At 39.4% G+C, this 18019-nt stretch overlaps 1 protein-coding gene and 1 non-coding gene across 9 annotated transcripts in view; both read right to left on the bottom strand.

Annotated features, from left to right (window-relative positions):
• The window catches only part of CEP295 (centrosomal protein 295), a 42571-nt gene that overhangs the window by 11199 nt on the left and 13353 nt on the right, over window positions 1-18019 (bottom strand). For 5 of the 8 annotated variants that reach the window (XR_007888455.1, XM_051609014.1, XM_051609015.1 and 2 more), the window contains 11 exons: window positions 17284-17475; window positions 16362-16586; window positions 15236-15342; window positions 13499-13711; window positions 11062-11159; window positions 9852-10935; window positions 8780-8951; window positions 8464-8616; window positions 6382-6606; window positions 1289-1395; window positions 236-374 (listed from right to left, as the gene is read on the bottom strand). Coding sequence is in view for 7 of the 8 variants with exons in the window: in XM_051609014.1 (XP_051464974.1) it covers window positions 236-374; window positions 1289-1395; window positions 6382-6606; window positions 8464-8616; window positions 8780-8951; window positions 9852-10935; window positions 11062-11159; window positions 13499-13711; window positions 15236-15342; window positions 16362-16586; window positions 17284-17475 (2715 nt within the window). In the remaining variant the exon portion in view is untranslated. Of the gene's footprint in view, window positions 1-235; window positions 375-1288; window positions 1396-6381; window positions 6607-8463; window positions 8617-8779; window positions 8952-9851; window positions 10936-11061; window positions 11160-13498; window positions 13712-15235; window positions 15343-16361; window positions 16587-17283; window positions 17476-17550; window positions 17669-18019 lie in introns of those variants that run through there. The other 3 variants (XM_051609019.1, XM_051609016.1, XM_051609017.1) reach the window with 3 other exon arrangements.
• On the bottom strand, window positions 623-701 carry LOC127380317 (small nucleolar RNA U2-19). Its single transcript, XR_007888476.1, has one exon. It is a non-coding gene; the product is annotated as a small nucleolar RNA U2-19 (small nucleolar RNA).

Genomic DNA, 18019 nt, shown 5'->3' with positions numbered 1-18019 from the left:
TGTTACAGTTGCTCAATAAAACTCAAAATATCCTTTGCCAAACCTGATGTGTTATAAAGTTAAATTATTCAAAAAATTAAAAGAATAATGAACACAATGAAACAGTCTAGTTACACTCATATTAATCATTCTTAGGTGAAGTTGCTCATTAGCCTATTTCAGAAGAATGTTATGTCTAGTGAGTTAGGCCAATTATTTTATAAAATAAAGAGAACAACAAAACCCAAAAGCTTACCAGTGTCCACAGGGCTTACATCCAACCTTTCACTAGTTAAAAAACTTCCAGTGGAAACTGTTGGAGATAATTCACAGAGTATCCCTTGTATGAAAGCCTCTGATCCTAACTTCGTGGCTATTACCTTAGAAAGTACTTCCTAGGATGAAGTAACGTAGCAGTTACCATATATTCAGATGTTTATAATTAAACCTTTAAATCCACATACTTTATCTGAGCTCAGTTCAAGTGTAGAAGCCTTCATGTTCTGCACAGTCAGGCAAATAGAGATTCATCATTGCTCAGTACCAAACATTCACACCCAGTGGCCCAGACTCATCACCCCCCAGCAGCCCCCTCCCCTCAACACACACACACACACACACACACACAGAGTATCATAAAGCCTCTCAGAACTGTATATAAATCATGACACCTGGAAGATTATCTTCTGGTGGTCAGATTTGGCTATTTCTCATCACAGACCCACTTCAGTAGAATTGTAGATCTCAGAGGAATATACACACAACACATAAAAACTCAGGAATTTTACATGTTCTTGCAACACTGATCCATTTGCATACCAGAGGCTGACTTAAAAATTTAATTATATGTTCCATTTCCTCTTACAATTCCTTCTATTGTCCTGAATATACACTTCTAAGTCAGCTTTCCCATGCTTTAGACCCATCAAAGCAACTATGTCACTTGGACTGGAATGCAATGAATCTCCTATTCCTCTGCAGAGCCTTCCTACCCTCAAGCAGATCAACACTCCCAACCAATTTGGTGTCATCTACACTTACTGGGGGTGCACTCAGTCCCCATATCCAGATCATTGATAATGACATTAAAGAGAACTGGCACCAACACCTGAGCCCTGGGGAACACTACATGACTAGTTGCCAGCTAGATTTAACTCCCTTTACCACCACTTTTTGGACGTAGCTGTACAACCTGTGCTTGTTAAACTGCTGCATCTAGAATACTGCACCCGGTCTTAGACCTCCAACATAAGGTAGACAGATTTCAACACAAAATATAAAGTTACATGGTTATTTTTATATGACTAACCGTATTATCATGACTGAATGATGGTCCAGAATGTGTTGCAACTCCCTCTCCAACTTCAGCATCAAGAACTGCTAAGTCTTGAGCCACGTGAGAATCCTGGGACTGGGCTGAACACAAATGTAACAGAAGTGATAAAGAAAAGAAAGCAACTTTGGAGCTCAGTTAGCAATTTATTTATTTTTCGAACACCAGATGGCAGCAATACTCCACTGCTGCCGTCCTCGCACACTGACTGTGTATCCTTACCTCTGTCTTCATACCTGACAACAGATTTCCTGCTCCCCTGTATCTTCAATTTAATTGGCAACCCTGGCTCTCCTTGAACAGCCTTCCTAAACTTTCAAACTAGCATGACTGCTCTCTGCAGAGCATGCAGAAAGAGCTAGAAATTCATGCTTTGACTTTTCATGATGGGACCTGGCTTTGCAAGTGTTACTGTAACCATTTAATTGCAGCAGGTGGAATCTTGTCTTTACCATTACAATGATTATAAAGAAAAGGAGACATTCTAAGTAGATCACAGAAATCAGAATCACTGAATTACTTAACTACAGCACGACTGCTACCATAGAACTTTGTCATAATGCTCTCAAAGTAGTACCACAGCAGCAACTGAAGAATGCATCTCTGCATTCAGTGTTGACAAGCACTTTCGAAGTCCACTACATCTTTTAAAATTGTAAATTAATTGCCAACAAACAACTTTAAAGTAAATATTCTTATTTCCAGTATAAGTTTTCAAGAAATAAGTACTAAACAACAAACTGAAATTAAACGATAGAAGTGAAGTAGGTATGCTTCCTCCCAGTTCTACAAGGGCTGCTAGTGACAGAGATATTTCAAAGCCCCAGCATTTCTAAGGCTCCCTGCTCAGGCAGCTGTTGGAACACTTTATGACTGATAACACTAGTTTACATCTTGTATAAACTCAAACTAAGTTTCTTTCTGGAATGTGGAGTCCAGTTTTCATTTTTCCTATTATACAAAAAAAAAAAAAAAGGAGGGAGAAGTTTCCTCTGTGAAGCACCATCAGTTAAGTATCTATATGATGTGATATTAAGGTCTTTTAACCAATATGAAACATTATGAAACTCATTTCAGGAAGAGGGGGAAAAATAACAAACCTTAAGTTTTCCTATAGCCTTTATGATCCACTGGTCTTCTAGGACAAAGTACAAGATACAAATGGACATATATCTAGAATGTATTTATTTGGATTAAAATAGTTAACCTAGTCTTAATTAATTTACTATGTTACTACATTAAGTGCTAACTGACTGGTCTTAAAATAAAGAGTAAAGAAATGAGGGACCAGAGCATACTGTCAGCAAGTTTGCTGATGACACTAAACCGAGAGGACTGTCCAATACACCAGAAGGCTGTGCTGCCTTTCAGTGAAACCTAGATAGGGTGGAGAGTTGGGCAGGGAGAAACTTGATAAAATTCAACAAGGGCAAGTGTAGAGTCTTGCATCTGGGGAAGAACAACCCCATGGACCAGTACAGGTTGGGGGCTGACCTGCTGGAGAGCAGGGTAGGAGAAAGGGACCTGGGGGTCCTGGTGGACAGGAGGATGACCATGAGCCAGCAATGTGCCCTTGTAGCCAAGAAGGCCAATGGCATCCTGGGGTGCATTAGAAAGGGTGTGGTTAGTCGGTCAAGGGAGGTTCTCCTCCCCCTCTGTTCTGCTTTGGTGAGGCCGCATCTGGAATATTGTGTCCAGTTCTGGGCCCCTCAGTTCAAGAAGGACAGGGAACTGCTTGAAAGAGTCCAGGGCAGAGCCACAAAGATGCTGAAGAGAGTGGAACATCTCCCTTATGAGGAAAGGCTGAGGGAGCTGGGTGTCTTTAGCTTGGAGAAGAGGAGACTGAGGGGCAATCTCATCAATGTAAGTATTAGGAAAAACTTCTTTCCTGTGAGAGTGACAGAGCACTGGAACAGGCTGCCCAGAGAGGTTGTGGAGTCTCCTTCTCTGGAGACATTCAAAACCTTTCTGGCAGATTGACGAAGTTCATCTCTAAGAACCTGTATAACTTCTACCTTTTTATCTTAAAGGCTTTATTTTGAAAAAGCAGGTGAGCAGTGATTAATAGGGTTTGTGCACATCTACTTGTTCTGTCGTTATGAAAGCAGTACAGCTTTCAAGTCGTTAAGCTTCACATTATTTGATTGAAGGTAAAAACCACCAAGAACATAAGTTAAAAGAGTAAGCTCAAAAATCACATGTACAAAGCACTCATTTGTTCTCACCTTTGGAGATACTATTACATAGAATCATAGAATCATCAAGGTTGGAAAAGACCTTCAAGATCATCAAGTCCAACCATCTGCCCTAGAATACCCAACCACGTCTACCCATTTTTTTAACACCTCCAGAGATGGTGTATCCACCACCTCCCTGGGCAGCCTGTTCCAACGCCTCACCACACTTTCTGTGAAGAAATTTTTCCTGATATCCAATCTGAATCTCTGCTGGTGCAACTTGACCCCATTTTCTCTTGTCCTATCACTAGTCACTAGGGAGAAGAGGCCAACACCCACCTCACCACAACCTCCTCTCAGGTGGTTGTAGAGAGCAATGAGCTCTCCCCTCAGCCTTCTCTTCTCCAGGCTGAACAGTCCCAACTCCCTCAGCCTCTCCTCATAAGACCTATTTTCCAGATCCCTCATCAGCCTAGTTGCCCTTCTCTGCTCCCTGTCCAGCACCTCAGTGTCCTTCCTATACTGCAGTGCCCAAAACTGCACACAGTGCTCAAGGTGCAGTCTCACCAAGGCTGCGTAGAGGGGCAGGATCACCTCCCTGGTCCTGCTGGTCACACTAACCCTGATGCAGGCCAGGACGGTGTTGGCCTTCCTGGCCACCTGGGCACACTGCTGGTTCATGTTCAGCTGCTGTCAATCAGCACCCCCACATCTTGCAAACATGGGAAAACTGCAAACATTTTCTGATTAGAAAAAAGTAGAAAACATTTTTTTTTAAAAGCCCAAATAAATTAAAGACTTAATGAAGGCTACTATCATAAGTAACAACTTAAAGTGCACCTTAAGTTTCCCCTTCAGAAACACAGACTGTGCATTGTCTTGCTGAAGATACTGCAGTAGTTACTAAAAAGTACCAGAGTGCTTTAAATTACAAAGATATTGTTGACAGTTTGGGTAGCTGAACTGCTCAAGAGGACAATCCTCTTACATACCATAATCACAGACAGCTTTGTTTTGTTTGGTTTTTTTTAATAGAGATGCTAACATAAAGTTTTCTAATCCTCTTACATAAACCGTGCACATGAAATACCCACTAATGTATAAAGATACTACACTAAGATGTTTCATATTAATTTGGTAATGGCTGATGTAGCAATGCTTCTACAACTTACTCTGAAAAATACAAACCTTTTCTTCAAATATTGTTGAAAACTACAAGATTATTCGTGAGAAGTTAAAATAGGTATATTTCAAAAAGTATTTTGAGAACCAAAGGAAGCAGTTGTAAGAAAATAAGCTTATATGCACTTTTTCAAACCAACTTCAATTCCTAGAAAATCCTGATTGAATTGAAAAGGATGACTCAACAAAAGTAAATTAAAGTTATCTTAAGATCTGGGGCAGCAGTGAAATTTCTAGCAAAAACATGAGGTGAATGCTACACAACTGTTGTGCTAGGAAAGATGTACATACAAGGTAGCAAAATTGCTGAAAACTCCTTTGTAGCTTCAATAATATAGTTATTTTAGATGGATACTGAGTTTTACTGGACAAGATGCTTTCACCTTGTAGAAAGCTTCAAATTCTTTTAGTCAATGTTTTGTAAACTTTGTGTAACAGTTCCCAGCAAGTGTAACTGAAAGTACTGGAGCCTTTGAGTCAACATTACTCCAAGACTGGAGAGACAAAAGAAATTTGTACAGGAAGGGAAAAACAGTAGGACTTAAAAACATTGACATCTACTCGTTAGTCCAATTTCTTGAAAAACTGCTTAGTAAATTGCTGGTTTTGTTTACCTAAGACTAGTCTCTCCTGCATCATTTTATTAGCCAGGCAAAGCTACCCACAACATGCTTATTAGGTTTCAACAACCTTGTAACAAAAATTATTTTGAACATTCACAAAACACTTCATTGCAAAAAGAGCTTTTTAATACTGAAAACAACTAGGCTCAAAATTTATGGATTTGGACTAACTTTGTCACATATGGACACAGTCTGTACTCGAAGCTGTAAAGGCTTAAATAAAGGCTCTTCACAGCTGAACATAAAACATCAGGAATAAATCAATCCTTGCACTTTTTATTTCTGTCATAACTAAGAGCTAATTCTTTCACACTTGTTTCTCTGAGCTAAGGGTAACACTCAACCTTCTATTTCTTTTTGGTTCAACTGTATTTTTAAGCAGTTTCTTACATACACTCATTGTGGAGAATGGTCCATCTTCTCTTCCCCCACGTAACACTAACCTGGCCTCTGGCCATCTGTTACTAACACTGTCAGACTGTGACACTCATCTTTCAGTAGATCTCTCTACATTAGCATGTTAACTCTCCAGAACTCTTTTTAAGCATTAATTTCCTCTGTGTCCACACAAGGAATCCCTGGGTACTGAATCAGGCACATCACTGGTGTGCTCAAGCCAGGCTTCTACCTGGTGAAGCTGCAAACCTGGACACCTTGCAATCTGGGTAGAAGACACCTCCCTCAGGAGAAAGATGCCCCTGCAGTGTTCTACAACAGTTTGCTCCCTCCCTATGCACATGTGGAATTCTGCAATGCTAAGGAAATTTATTTACTGACAAGTAACTTACACTTACTGTAAGTTTTACAACTTACAGATACAAAGCACGTGCCATGGGTAAGAAACTGATGACCAGCAATGAAGTTTACTGTGATGTGGACTTTTGTTACTAGAATAGTAAGGATCACAAAACCCCAAACCCATAAAAACTCAGTCATTCTGAGCCATATGCTTATTGAAACACTCTTTTTTACACTGAAATATAAACAGTGTTATAATAGCACTGCCTGTTCTTTAAGTCAGGCCATATGCTACAAATAATGCTGAATGATACTTGCATAACTCCTTGAAGGAAGAGGATTTGCTCACCTGAATCACAAGAGTTTTCAGCAGTCATTTTCAACATCTCCTGTATTAATCTACTTGACTGTTTAGTTTGCCTTGAACTTTCATTAGAGATTTGTTGCTCATAGTTTGTTAGGGTGGAAGGTAACCTGCCTTCTTCATGAGAAGCATGACTGTAGCATTTCACACACGCAAACTCCCCAATGGTGGAAATAGGAGAAGATTCTCCACCAACAGAACCTGTTTTATCTGAATTAAAAACATTTGTAATCAGTTTAGGTATAGAAATGCAGTGTTTTGCTCTTCAGGAAAAATATGAGGATGCATACTTTGTTCTACAAAAGGAACCAGCCGAATTTATACAATGCTCCATTTCAACAAAGTGAGCAATACAGTGTCAGTAAAAACCTTTGCATTACCCAGTCTATGGATTATACAGGTTGAAAGATTATACAAGTCATAGACTTCTCAAAAAATAATTCTCAACTAAAGTATTTATTAAAAAAAATTTCAAACCAATTTTTCCATATAGCAAATCCACCAAAAACTTTCAGTAATTTTTCCAAACCCAGAGGCAATATAACTGCTCTAGTTTAAAGGTTTATTTTCTTCACAATCCGCCCCACACAGGAAACCTTTTTGGCCTCCCAATCCAATAAAAACCTCAAGTTCAACTTCTTACTACCTACCAATGCCAATGGTTAAACAATATAGGAATAACTGACCTGTGGATCATACTGGGGTTACACAGCACCAAGTATTCCATAATCTAGAATTCCACTGGATTGTAATTCAGAAAACTTTTTTTTTTTTTTTTAAATTAACGTGTGTAATGTGTTTAAATTAAAGCCAAGTAAGTGCTTTTGACAATATAAATATATTCTTAAATCAAAACCTTCACCAGGAAAACTTGTTGTCTAAACAAGATACCAAATTGGTCTAACAAGAATTATTCTGCACAAACTGATGCTGACTAGCATTAATTACCTTTCTTTAATTAAAAAATGTCTAATATCAGCTGTTTCAGTATTTTGCTTGAGATGAAGGCCAGCCTGACAGGCCTACAATTACTCCAATTGTTCTGCTTAGCCCTTTTAAAAATACTGACAAAATATTCAAACTTCTGTAAAATATGTATTACTTTTTAGCTATGAAGAGACTTTTAAAAACAGGTTTACATTTAGAAAACATGATTTTTTGTGACTTTCAATGTTTCTTACAGAGAATTACAAAGCATTGTATGCAGACTGTAACAACTTACTTGGAAAGCAATAACTACTTTGTGTTGTTGCTCTCCAGAACAAAATAAAAACAAAAACAAAAATAAAAAGATGGTCTAAAAATTTCAGTAGAAACTCGATCCTGTCCCCTTATTTCACACTCACTTTCTTGGTATGCTCAAAAGCTAAACCTTTAAACACCATCCATCAGCTCTGATGGTTCTCCTTACAATTACTGCACAATTGTCTATTAACACAGACTCTGCCAAGCAGAAAAATCAACAGGGAATGTAAGCCATGGATTTACAGTGAATTTTCTTTTATTGGTCAAATTTTGTTTCAATTATGCTTTTCTAGACAGACACTGACAGGATAAGCTTTTCTAAACTATAACTCACTTTGCTGGTATATAAATTATACCTTAAAAAAACAAGGCAACAGTGTCAGCTATTATTTCATCATGAAAAATCTCAAGGACTTCAAAAATTTTCCTTCATCTGTATTTCTCAGGAAAAGCAGAATTTATTATATATTTTATAACTACAGAATCATAGAATAGCTTGGGTTGGAAGGGACCTTAAAGATCACCTAGTTCCAACCCTCCTGCATAGATGGACACCCCCCACTAAGACCGGGTTGCTCCAAGCCCCATCAACCTGGCCTTGAACACTTCCAGGGAAGAGGCATCCACAACTTCCCTGGGCAACCTTTTCCAGTGTCTCATCACTCTCACACTAAAGAATATCTTCCTAATGTCTAACCTAAATCCAACCTCTTCCAGTTTAAAACCATTATCTCTCATCCTATTGCTACATGCCCTTGTAAAAAGTCCCTCCCCAGCTTTCTTGTAGGCCGTGTGTGTGTGTGTGTGCGTGTGTGTATTTACCTGCAAAAGATATGTTGCCGCTCTTCGGTGTGTCTACCTCTGGGATGATGCTAAGTTCATGTTGCTCCAAATTAAGCCCTAGCTTGACTTTTGTCACTGGTGGTCTGGAAGGTCTCCATTTCTGTTCTCTACACAGAATTTTCTCAGACTGTTCTGTAAAACGAAGTTTTGCATGTTGCAATTATATGTGTGTATATATATATGTGAATACATACATATATGTAATAAAAAAAAATTATGTACAGAGATAGAAGATAATTCCACCTCAGCTGCAAAATTAGAAAAAAATATAATGAAAAATATTACGAAATATTACCAGTTTGCTGAGCTGGACTGATGCACTGTGGAATAATTTCATTTCTGTGAAATTTACTCCTGCCACAATTGTCTTGTTGGTAATTTTCTGAGACTTGGAAAACATCAGTCTTATTCATCCAGTCAGGCTTTTGTGCCTTTGTCATTTCTTCATTTGTGCAGCTATGTCTCAACTCAGAAGGGAGAGGCAGGGAGAGAAGCTATTATATATGTAAGATTATATTTACACTTATTTATTAAAATGCTAATATTGAGCACTTTGAGAAAGTAGTTCAAGTATGAGAGATCCTGGACAGACTTGTTTAGCTTACAAACACATTTGGACATACAGGTACTTCAGCTCTACAAACCTTATGTGCTAAAACATAATTATTTACATTTTCAAGGCCTTTTTTAGACCAGATCAGAATACACTGCAGTTTTAACAGGAACAATTCCTGAAAAGTCTGCTTTATTTTTTCAGCTCCTAAATTCAGGAATTTTAGTTGCTTGGAAACTGCAAAAGCAAAAGGCAGAGACTCTAGGCAACAGGTATTTTTCTAAGATAACTTCTGTTTAAAAAAAAAACAACACCAAAACAACACAGATGCAAATTTCTTTAGAAACTCAAAAATAAATTTGGATTTTTCTTCTGTTGCCCAGAAAACAAGCAAAAGTAGAAGTCAAAAGCACACACGCCAAAACAATTAATTATCAGCTACACACAAAAATACAAACTTTAAAAAATAATCTATTCAAAATGCTTACAATATCCTTTGAGGTACATAGAGCTGCATTTCTAGAGCTGAAGAAAACTACACCTCCAGGTATTTCAGATAACATAACTATTTCAACAGGCATAATGTTCAGAGACAAAGCACAGAAGTTCATACTCTGCTAGACTGAACACAACAGCACTCTTGGGGCTTACAGCAAAGAAGTACCGATTACAAATCACAAGTTCTAATTAAAATTTTCATTTTCATAAATCACCTAGAACTATTGACACGCCATGGGATACTTTACTAATTAGTAGTATTCGCTCTTAATCACCTACAACATGATATGCCATGCAAAGCATTTATAAAGCTTACCTGCTTGTTCAGAAATTCTTTCAACGCCTCTTGCTGTCTCTGCATCTGTTCCTTCAATTTATCTTGCTTCTGTAGAAGTAGCTGTTCTTGTGTTTTCTGTCTAGAAATAAGAGCTTCTCTTTGTGCATCTAGCTGCTCTTGCAATTCTTTCAAATACTTTTGCTGAGCTTGAATGCTTTCTGATGAGGCCAACATTCTGTTCCTTAAATTTTGTATACCAGAATAATTTAACAAAGATGCATCTCCAGTTTTTGGTATCAAGAATTCCTCCTCACTCTGGGCTTTAGATTCTTCATGAGATAAAGTCACAGGTTCAGAAAGACTGAGGGGGTGTTCCAGGCTTGTTTTGATGGTGCTCTCTGCAGATCCCTGCTGATTTGACAAAGAATCAGCTGAGGCTCCCTGAACTATATGAGATCCTGTTGTTGCTGGCATGAAGGGTATCTTAAGTGGAGACTCTTCTCCAGCTTCTGCCTCTGTTTGATGGTTAGACATCTTCTGAGACAACTTTTTGAAGTGCACTGTTTCTAAAGGCTCAGAGGAATCCTCTGCAGGCAAAACAAACCTAACGTGTTGTACACATGCTTCTGGTTGTGTTCTTACTGCTGTGACATCTTTCATGACTAAACCCGATGGTAACTGGAAGCGAGATGGTTCTCTGACATGATTACTGGATGTTTCAAACATTGCCAGTTGTTCCTGTGAAGGAGAGCCACATGACAAGTGAAACTCTGCATGCTTCAGCTTAGATTCTTCTAAAAACTGCACTTGTCTGCAAGGACAAACGTTGTGCATTTGATCGTCTGGTTTCCATGAAGATGGTTTTTGCAACACATGCAATGTTCCTGAACACACAGGTAGCGACTGTGCACACTCTTGTGCAAGAACTTGTTCAGGTGACTGGTATTGTGTTGGTTGCACTCCTTGCCTCTGCAGAAGTGGTTCTGAGACAGACTTTAATTTAATTGACTTTGCTTCCACAGAGCTTGAAGGTGTTGCAGAAGTAGATAAGTATTTTTGCTTCAATTTATTCTGATACTCCTGTAGACACTTCCTAGCTTCTTCAATGGTCTGTTTGTGCAGCCTGAATACAACGAAAATGTGAATCTTTCCAGAGTGGTGCAAGGATTAACATGAATTTCAATAATCAAAACAATTCAAATTATTTCAAAACAGGCAAATCAGACTTTCATTCCATAAAGGAACTTACCTGTTTTGCTGCAGAAGGCGTTGTTGATAATCACGAATCACCTGTAAACAGCTGTCTTCTCTAGGACTCCTGGTTTCTGATACAGTTTTATTTCCAGTCTAATTAGAACAAAATCATTTAAAGTGCACATATACAAATAACTCACAGAAAACTATTAAAACAACTTTAAGCTGTGCATTCTTTTGCTGCTAAGTTTACAGCAGCCACTCAGTATCACCATTTGAAGTCTGTGAGATTTCAGCCTGACACAATACAGCTAAAGCAACTTCTGGAACAGACGGCCTGCAGCTGCAGTCTCCCTTGACAAGTGGAGCACACATGGTCAGAGTCAATGGTGCTTACAGCAGCTTAGCTCAAAGAGGTAAACAGACCCAGTAGCAAACTTGGGGACCTGATGAGATACATCCCAGAGTCCTGAAGGAATTGGGGGATGTAGCTGCCAAATCACTGTCCGTGATATTTGAAAAGCCATGGCAGTCAGGTGAAGTCCCTGATGACTGGAAGAAGGGACATGTTATGCTCATATTTAAAAAGGGTAGAAAGGAGGACCCTGGGAATTACTGACCTATCAGCCTCACCTCTGTGCCTGGGAAGATCATGGAACAGATCCTCCTAGAAGACATGCTAAAGACACATGGAGGACAAGGAGGTGATCCAGGACAGCCAGCATGGCTTTACTAGGGGCAAATCCTGCCTGACCAACCTAGTGGTTTTCTACAACAAAGTGACTACATCAGTCAACCAGGGAAAAGCAGCGGATGTCATCTATCTGGACTTCTGCAAGGCCTTTGACATGGTCCCCCACAGCATCCTTCTCTCTAAATTGGAGAGATATGGGTTTGACGGGTGGACTGTTCAGTGGATAAGGAACTGGCTACATGGTCATGTCCAGAGGGTAGTGGTCAATGGCTTTATGTCCAGATGGAAAACAGTGACAAGTGGTGTCCCTCAGGGGTCAGTGCTGGGACCAGTGTTGTTTAATATCTTCATTAACGATACTGACAGTGGCATTGAGAGCACCCTCTGCAGGTTTGCTGATGACACCAAGCTGGGTTGTGTGGTCAACATGCCAGAGGGATGGGATGCCATCCAGAGGGACCTTGATAGGCTGGAGAAGTGGGCCCAGGTGAACCTCAGGAGGTTCAACAAGGCCAAGTGCAGGGTCCTGCACCTGGGCCTAGGTAACCCAAGATATGAATACAGGCTGGGGGAAGACATGCTAGAGAGCAGCCCTGTGGAAAAGGACCTGGGGGTATTAGTGGATCAAAAGCTGGACATGAGCCACCAATGTGCAGTTGCAGCCCAGAAGGCCAAGCACATCCTGGGCTGCATCAAAAGAAGTGTGGCCAGCAGATCAAGAGAGATGATTCTGCCCCTCTGCTCTGGTGAGACCTCACCTAGAATACTGCATCCAGCTCTGGTGCCCCCAGCATGAGAAAGATGTGGACCTGTTGGAACGTGTCCAGAGAAGGGCCACAATAATGATCCCAGGGCTGGAGCACCTCTTATGAGGACAGGCTGAGGGACTTGGGGCTGTTCAGCCTGAAAAAGAGAAGGCTCCAGGGGGACCTCATAGTGGCCCTCCAGTATCTGAAGGGGGCCCTACAGGAAAGCTGGAGAAGGTCTTTTTACAGGGGCTTGCAGTGAGAGGATGAGGAGTAATGGTTTTTGAGCTGAAAGAAGAGAGATTTAGGTTAGAGATCAGGCGTAAATTCTTCAGTGTAAGGGTGGTGAGACACTGGAACAGGCTGCCCAGAGATGTTGCAGGGGCTCTATCCCTGGAGGTGTTCAAGGACAGGCTGGATGGGGCTCTGAGCAGCCTGTTCTAGTGGGAGGTGTCCCTGCCCATGCAGGGGAGTTGGAACTCGATGATCTTTAAGGTCCCTTCCAACTCAAAAATTCTGTGATTCTGTGAGCAATGATCCAATAGAGCTGCATTTTCAAGGCAATTAGATTCTCAGAAGAGTACAGGTTGTGCAAATGATTCAAGATTTTAAAAAAAAGATTACTTTCCATCTCATGCTCAATCAATTCCTCCCATTTAAGTAGCAGTTTGAGATTCAGAAAGACAAAAATGTAGATAAGATTTTTTATCTTTTTTTCTTCCCTTATCTTTTTTTTTCCCCACTTGAAAAATGTTATGTGTACACGCCTAATCATTATATGACTTAATCAGATTTCTAACGGGTATTTTAAATAGATATGCTGTCCCTGGGACTGTGCAAAGACAATTTAATATTCAAAATCCAGTGATAAAATGTGAAATACAAGCTTCTACATTAATGAAAAGAAAGCTTTTATATGTACAAACTTCTGATTGATAGCCTAAGAAATGTATTTTCTTGATTTAATTTAATTTAAAATTGAAAAATGGTGCTCTTCATTTTTAGAATAAAGATCATTAAAAAACTACACATAATTTTCTATAATTTTTCACCTCATGTTCCACTTTGTTCTGCCGATCTGCAGAAGGAATGCTGTGGCTTTGTACCAGCTGAACTTGCCCTTCCTCCTCTTTTTTCTTCTTTGCCTTCTCTAAACAGGTTTGCATTTGGAGCTTCAGAAAATCAGCTTTCAAACACTCTCTCTCTTCTTCAAGTTGTTTAAGCAAGGCCAGCTGTTCCTGTTTCTGTTGCTCTATCTGCTCATTCTGTTGAGAAGAAAAATGAGTGTGAATCACTAGAACTGAATGAGAAAGAAATCAAAGCCCCCTCACACACCACCACCACACACAAAGCTTTGTTCCAGCTTACAGCAGAAATGTTATTGCTTGTGAGAGACACATCCAAATCACAGGAGGCCTTTAGAAAGGGTTCCAAAGCTAACAAGAATAATTGTTTTACTAGCTAGATACTTCAAACAGTCCCTGAATCCTTTTACTATTGCATGATTATCTGTCCTCAAATTAACAGAGTAGATAAAATCAAAATCTAACCATTCAGGATACACTATTATTTTCCGGAGACTGCAAAAGTCCTTTTCTTAAATTGAATTCAGAAATCTACTTTGCATTTTAAGGAGCTTGTCATCAAGAGTTCAACACATTTAAATGTTATTTCAAGCCTGACAAAACTTTTGCAAGTTAACGGGTAACCACTTTAAGAACACTCCATAAATCTCTGAAGTGGTTTGTTTGTTTATATTCTCTTTCCATGCACCTATGGGCTACAAATCACCTAGATCACAGGTAGCAACAGCATACATACTTTTGGAATGGAAGAAAAATTTTCAAGTACTGGCAAAGATGAAGGGAACAACAACCTTTAATGCAACAGCCTGAATGGGATGTCAGGAAAGGTAGACCAGAGAACAGCTAATGAGGACTTAGTAATATATACACCTGGGCAGGTGCAAAGTGGGAGAAAATTAATGTTTAAGAAAGTAACCACTCTGTTTCACTGAGAATATGCTGGTATTGTTTGGTTTGGGGTTTTTTTTTCCATAAACAATTACTATTTTGTAAATTTTTTTTCCCTGAATGTCTCAATTTTAACTCCACAATTTAAGGCTGCACTAAGATCTGAATTTCAATTTTTTTAAATTAATAAACCACCACATAAGAGCTAGTACGTCTTTAAGAATACATCAAAAAAGAAAATGTAATGAAACATATACACAATACCTATAATGAAATAACACAAAGTTATTATTTTTAAAATATAATAAAAGTAGCATTTCCATAGACATAAAAGACCTCCTGCACTAGTTTCCTAGTTAATTTTAAAAAAGCAAACCACCACACAACATAATACTCAAGGTTTGTAAGCTTTTCCTGTCGCTCCAAACACATGCCCACAGAGCCTCTTATATTATTACAATGGGTTAGTAAAGGTTTCAGAGTTGTGTCTCATTAACTATATCCTCCCTTAAGCAAAAGGTGTTAATCTACAATTGGGATTCTCATTTAATCATACGGTGGTATCCCTTGCCTACAGCCTTTGTTAGATTTTAAGAAACAGGGTTTTTCCACTTATTCTAAATTCCAGCTAGAGTTTAGTGATTTTTAGGAGTTAATACACAGAGACTAACTATAGAAAATGCTAGAGTAAAAATTTATCGATGTGTTACATGCCTGTTATAAGGGTCTATATCTGCTGTATAACCTGAATCACTGTGAAGTATTCCCTAAGTATCTTTCTCTTTAAAACCTAGGAACAAGTACACACCCACTTACCCACTTTTGTCTCTCCTTTTCCATTCTAACTTTAGCTGCTTGTTCTTGAGGATGGATCAGAACTGAATTTTCAGCTGCAACTGTATTTTCCAACATTTTCACAGGGTCTAAAACACACGTTATTTAACTGTAATTGCAGTCAGAAAAAGGCTTGCATTTTCTTTACATCTTGCTTTACAGTTTCCAAAGACATAAATTACTCTTGAAAAGACTATCTCCATCCATCCCACTACTCTGCCTCTCTCCATAAGACGGAAAATCAGGGGTTTTTTTATTATTTAAGCCTTTAATGGCCCCTTGTCATGCCTCTTTCGTGGCTGTACATTAATGGCCCAACTCAGATGGGACTGAAGTTTGCTTCTAACCAGATTCCTTGGCAGCCTAATAAGAAAGACCATCCTGAGGAATAAAAAGTCACATGTGAACCTCTGAGAACAAAACTGGCACTCCCTGGGTAAATGAGCTAACAATTGGCTATTGCACAAAAAGCAAGTCTCCATCCTGTACTATCAGCTTCAAACAGCAACACATTTTTCCCAGAGACATGTTTCCACCCATGTTGCACTCTCCAATCCCCAGGCATTATAGCCTGGGAACAGGTGGCTCAGGGAGGTTGTAGATGCCCCCTCCCTGGAAAGGATCAAAGACAGGTTGGCTCTGAGCAAACTGAACAAGTGGGATGTATCCCTGTCCATGCAGAGGAATTGGAACTAGATGATCTTTAAGGTCCCTTCCAGCTCAACCATTCTGTGATTCTAGATTATGCTGGTATATCCATGTACACAAACTAAGTCACTTAAATCTCATTCAAAAAAACTAAGCACCCTGTGAAAGCAAAACAATGGGAAAAAACCCCACCACACCATTAGCACTTTAGAAATCCCACTTGGCATACAATTTCACCAACTTCAGCAACAGCATCACCACAAGCACAAAGGAAAGAAACAGGAAATAACTCCAAAATTATTTGGCTATCAAACAAAATGGAACCTCCATTTGCTATAAATTCGTTTTACAAAAAGGTTTTTCAGAATGGTGCCTAGAGGTAGAAACCCCTCTCCCTCAGTTGCAGACACATCAGCTCATGCCTCCTCCACAAATGTTGATGCAAGAATGTATCATGTACCTTTGGCTTCACATACTCTACTCTTCTGTTGCTTACAGTTAAGCTCTAAATCACTTAAGGATCTCTCTTCGCTAGCAATCGTGCCCGATTCAACAGTCTCAATTTCAGTTGGAATCTCTGTCTCACTTTTTGATGTACACTCCTCTTTCTGGCTTCTAATCTTCTTCAGCAATCTCTTCAAGGAAAGTTTTGACCGAGGTTGGTGAGTTTCTGCTTCTTCATGATCTATAAAGAATATACACTGTTAAGGTTTTTAAGTAATGTTTTTTTTTTCATATCAGAAGAACACACTTTTTTGTTTGGGTTTTTTTTTGTGTGTGTACACAGCTGGACAACTAGCTTAGGTATATAAACAAGTTTTAAAAGTGTAATGATATTTTCTCTTACCTGCAAGAGAGAAGCAGTCATTTGTCTCTGCATGCTATAAAAGGAGAGCTAAGCTAGCTGCACTGTTTCAGTCAGACTACTCCTAGACTGTACTGTTACAGAAATAAGCAACATCCTGCCTGTATGTTCCTGCCCTTTCCTTTGTATTAGCACTGGCAACACAATAACGCATGACAGACTGAAAAACAGCTGGTGCCAGCAAAGGGACGCGGCAGAAACACTTGGCCAAGCAGCAGAGTTCACTAACACACATCTTGTTCACATCATGTTACACTGTAGTTCTTACAACAACTACAAATTATTATCAGTATACTAATGAAGTATACTAGAAAAAGAAGTAAAATTTTAATTTTTAAATTCATGATCATTAGAGTATGATCACCCATGATATAAACCACTTGAAACTGAAATACTTCACAGGCATTAATTTCAGTACTTAAGACATTTTAGTTAATCCTAATTTATTTGATAAACTAAATCTCTTATACTATAAAACAAAAAAGCTTAAGTTAAATATAAGGTGTAAAAGCTTTACTTTCTGACTCATTGGGGACCTCCTCTTCTATCATCTGTGCCAAATCTTGTCTAGTATCAGAAGTAGATTCTGGTTGAGTGTCACAAGCAGATTCTTGCTCCAGAGAGATATCAAGGTCATTATCTTGAGATCTGTCAGAAGGGCCTGGCAAAGGTTGTGGCTCAAACTGCAAAATCAGGTCTCCTTCCATTTCTAATTAAAAGAACACAGTAAGTTAAAACTACCAATTGGAATAAAAAGCAAAAAACATTGCAAGACTGCACTTACCATACAGATCCTGCTGCTAGGTACAGCGTGTGCCTAAAGGCACTTACTGAGTGATACACAGCAGATACTTGAGCATACCAATGCGTATGTGGACATTTCAGGTAACTGGAATGCTACAGGGTCCAGGATGAATTATTGGATGAGTGTCTAAGAACTGTTACTTGGGGGATCCACAGTGTGATGGGTGGAGACCCAGGATGTAGGGGCCTGGGCAGACTAAGACCAACTGTTGGAGGAATCCATGCTGTACATATAGATGTATATCCCACTAACAGGCCTTCATCCTGATCAGCCAGAGCAGTGAACAGGATGGGGCCATTTGTGCTGTTTGTGTTTAACACAAGTGCTGTGTGTGTGGCCAGCTGTGTGTCTGTGCACTCAAGCCTGTTAATGTGTGTGCCTGCTGTGGATACACACACAGCCTTGCTTCTGGCTGGATGTGGAACAGGCAGCTGAAGCAGCCTCTCCT

The sequence above is a fragment of the Apus apus genome, chromosome 1, assembly GCF_020740795.1.
Source record: "Apus apus isolate bApuApu2 chromosome 1, bApuApu2.pri.cur, whole genome shotgun sequence".
In the NCBI taxonomy this organism is placed as follows: domain Eukaryota; kingdom Metazoa; phylum Chordata; class Aves; order Apodiformes; family Apodidae; genus Apus; species Apus apus.
This window is presented reverse-complemented; position numbering and strand designations above follow the sequence as displayed.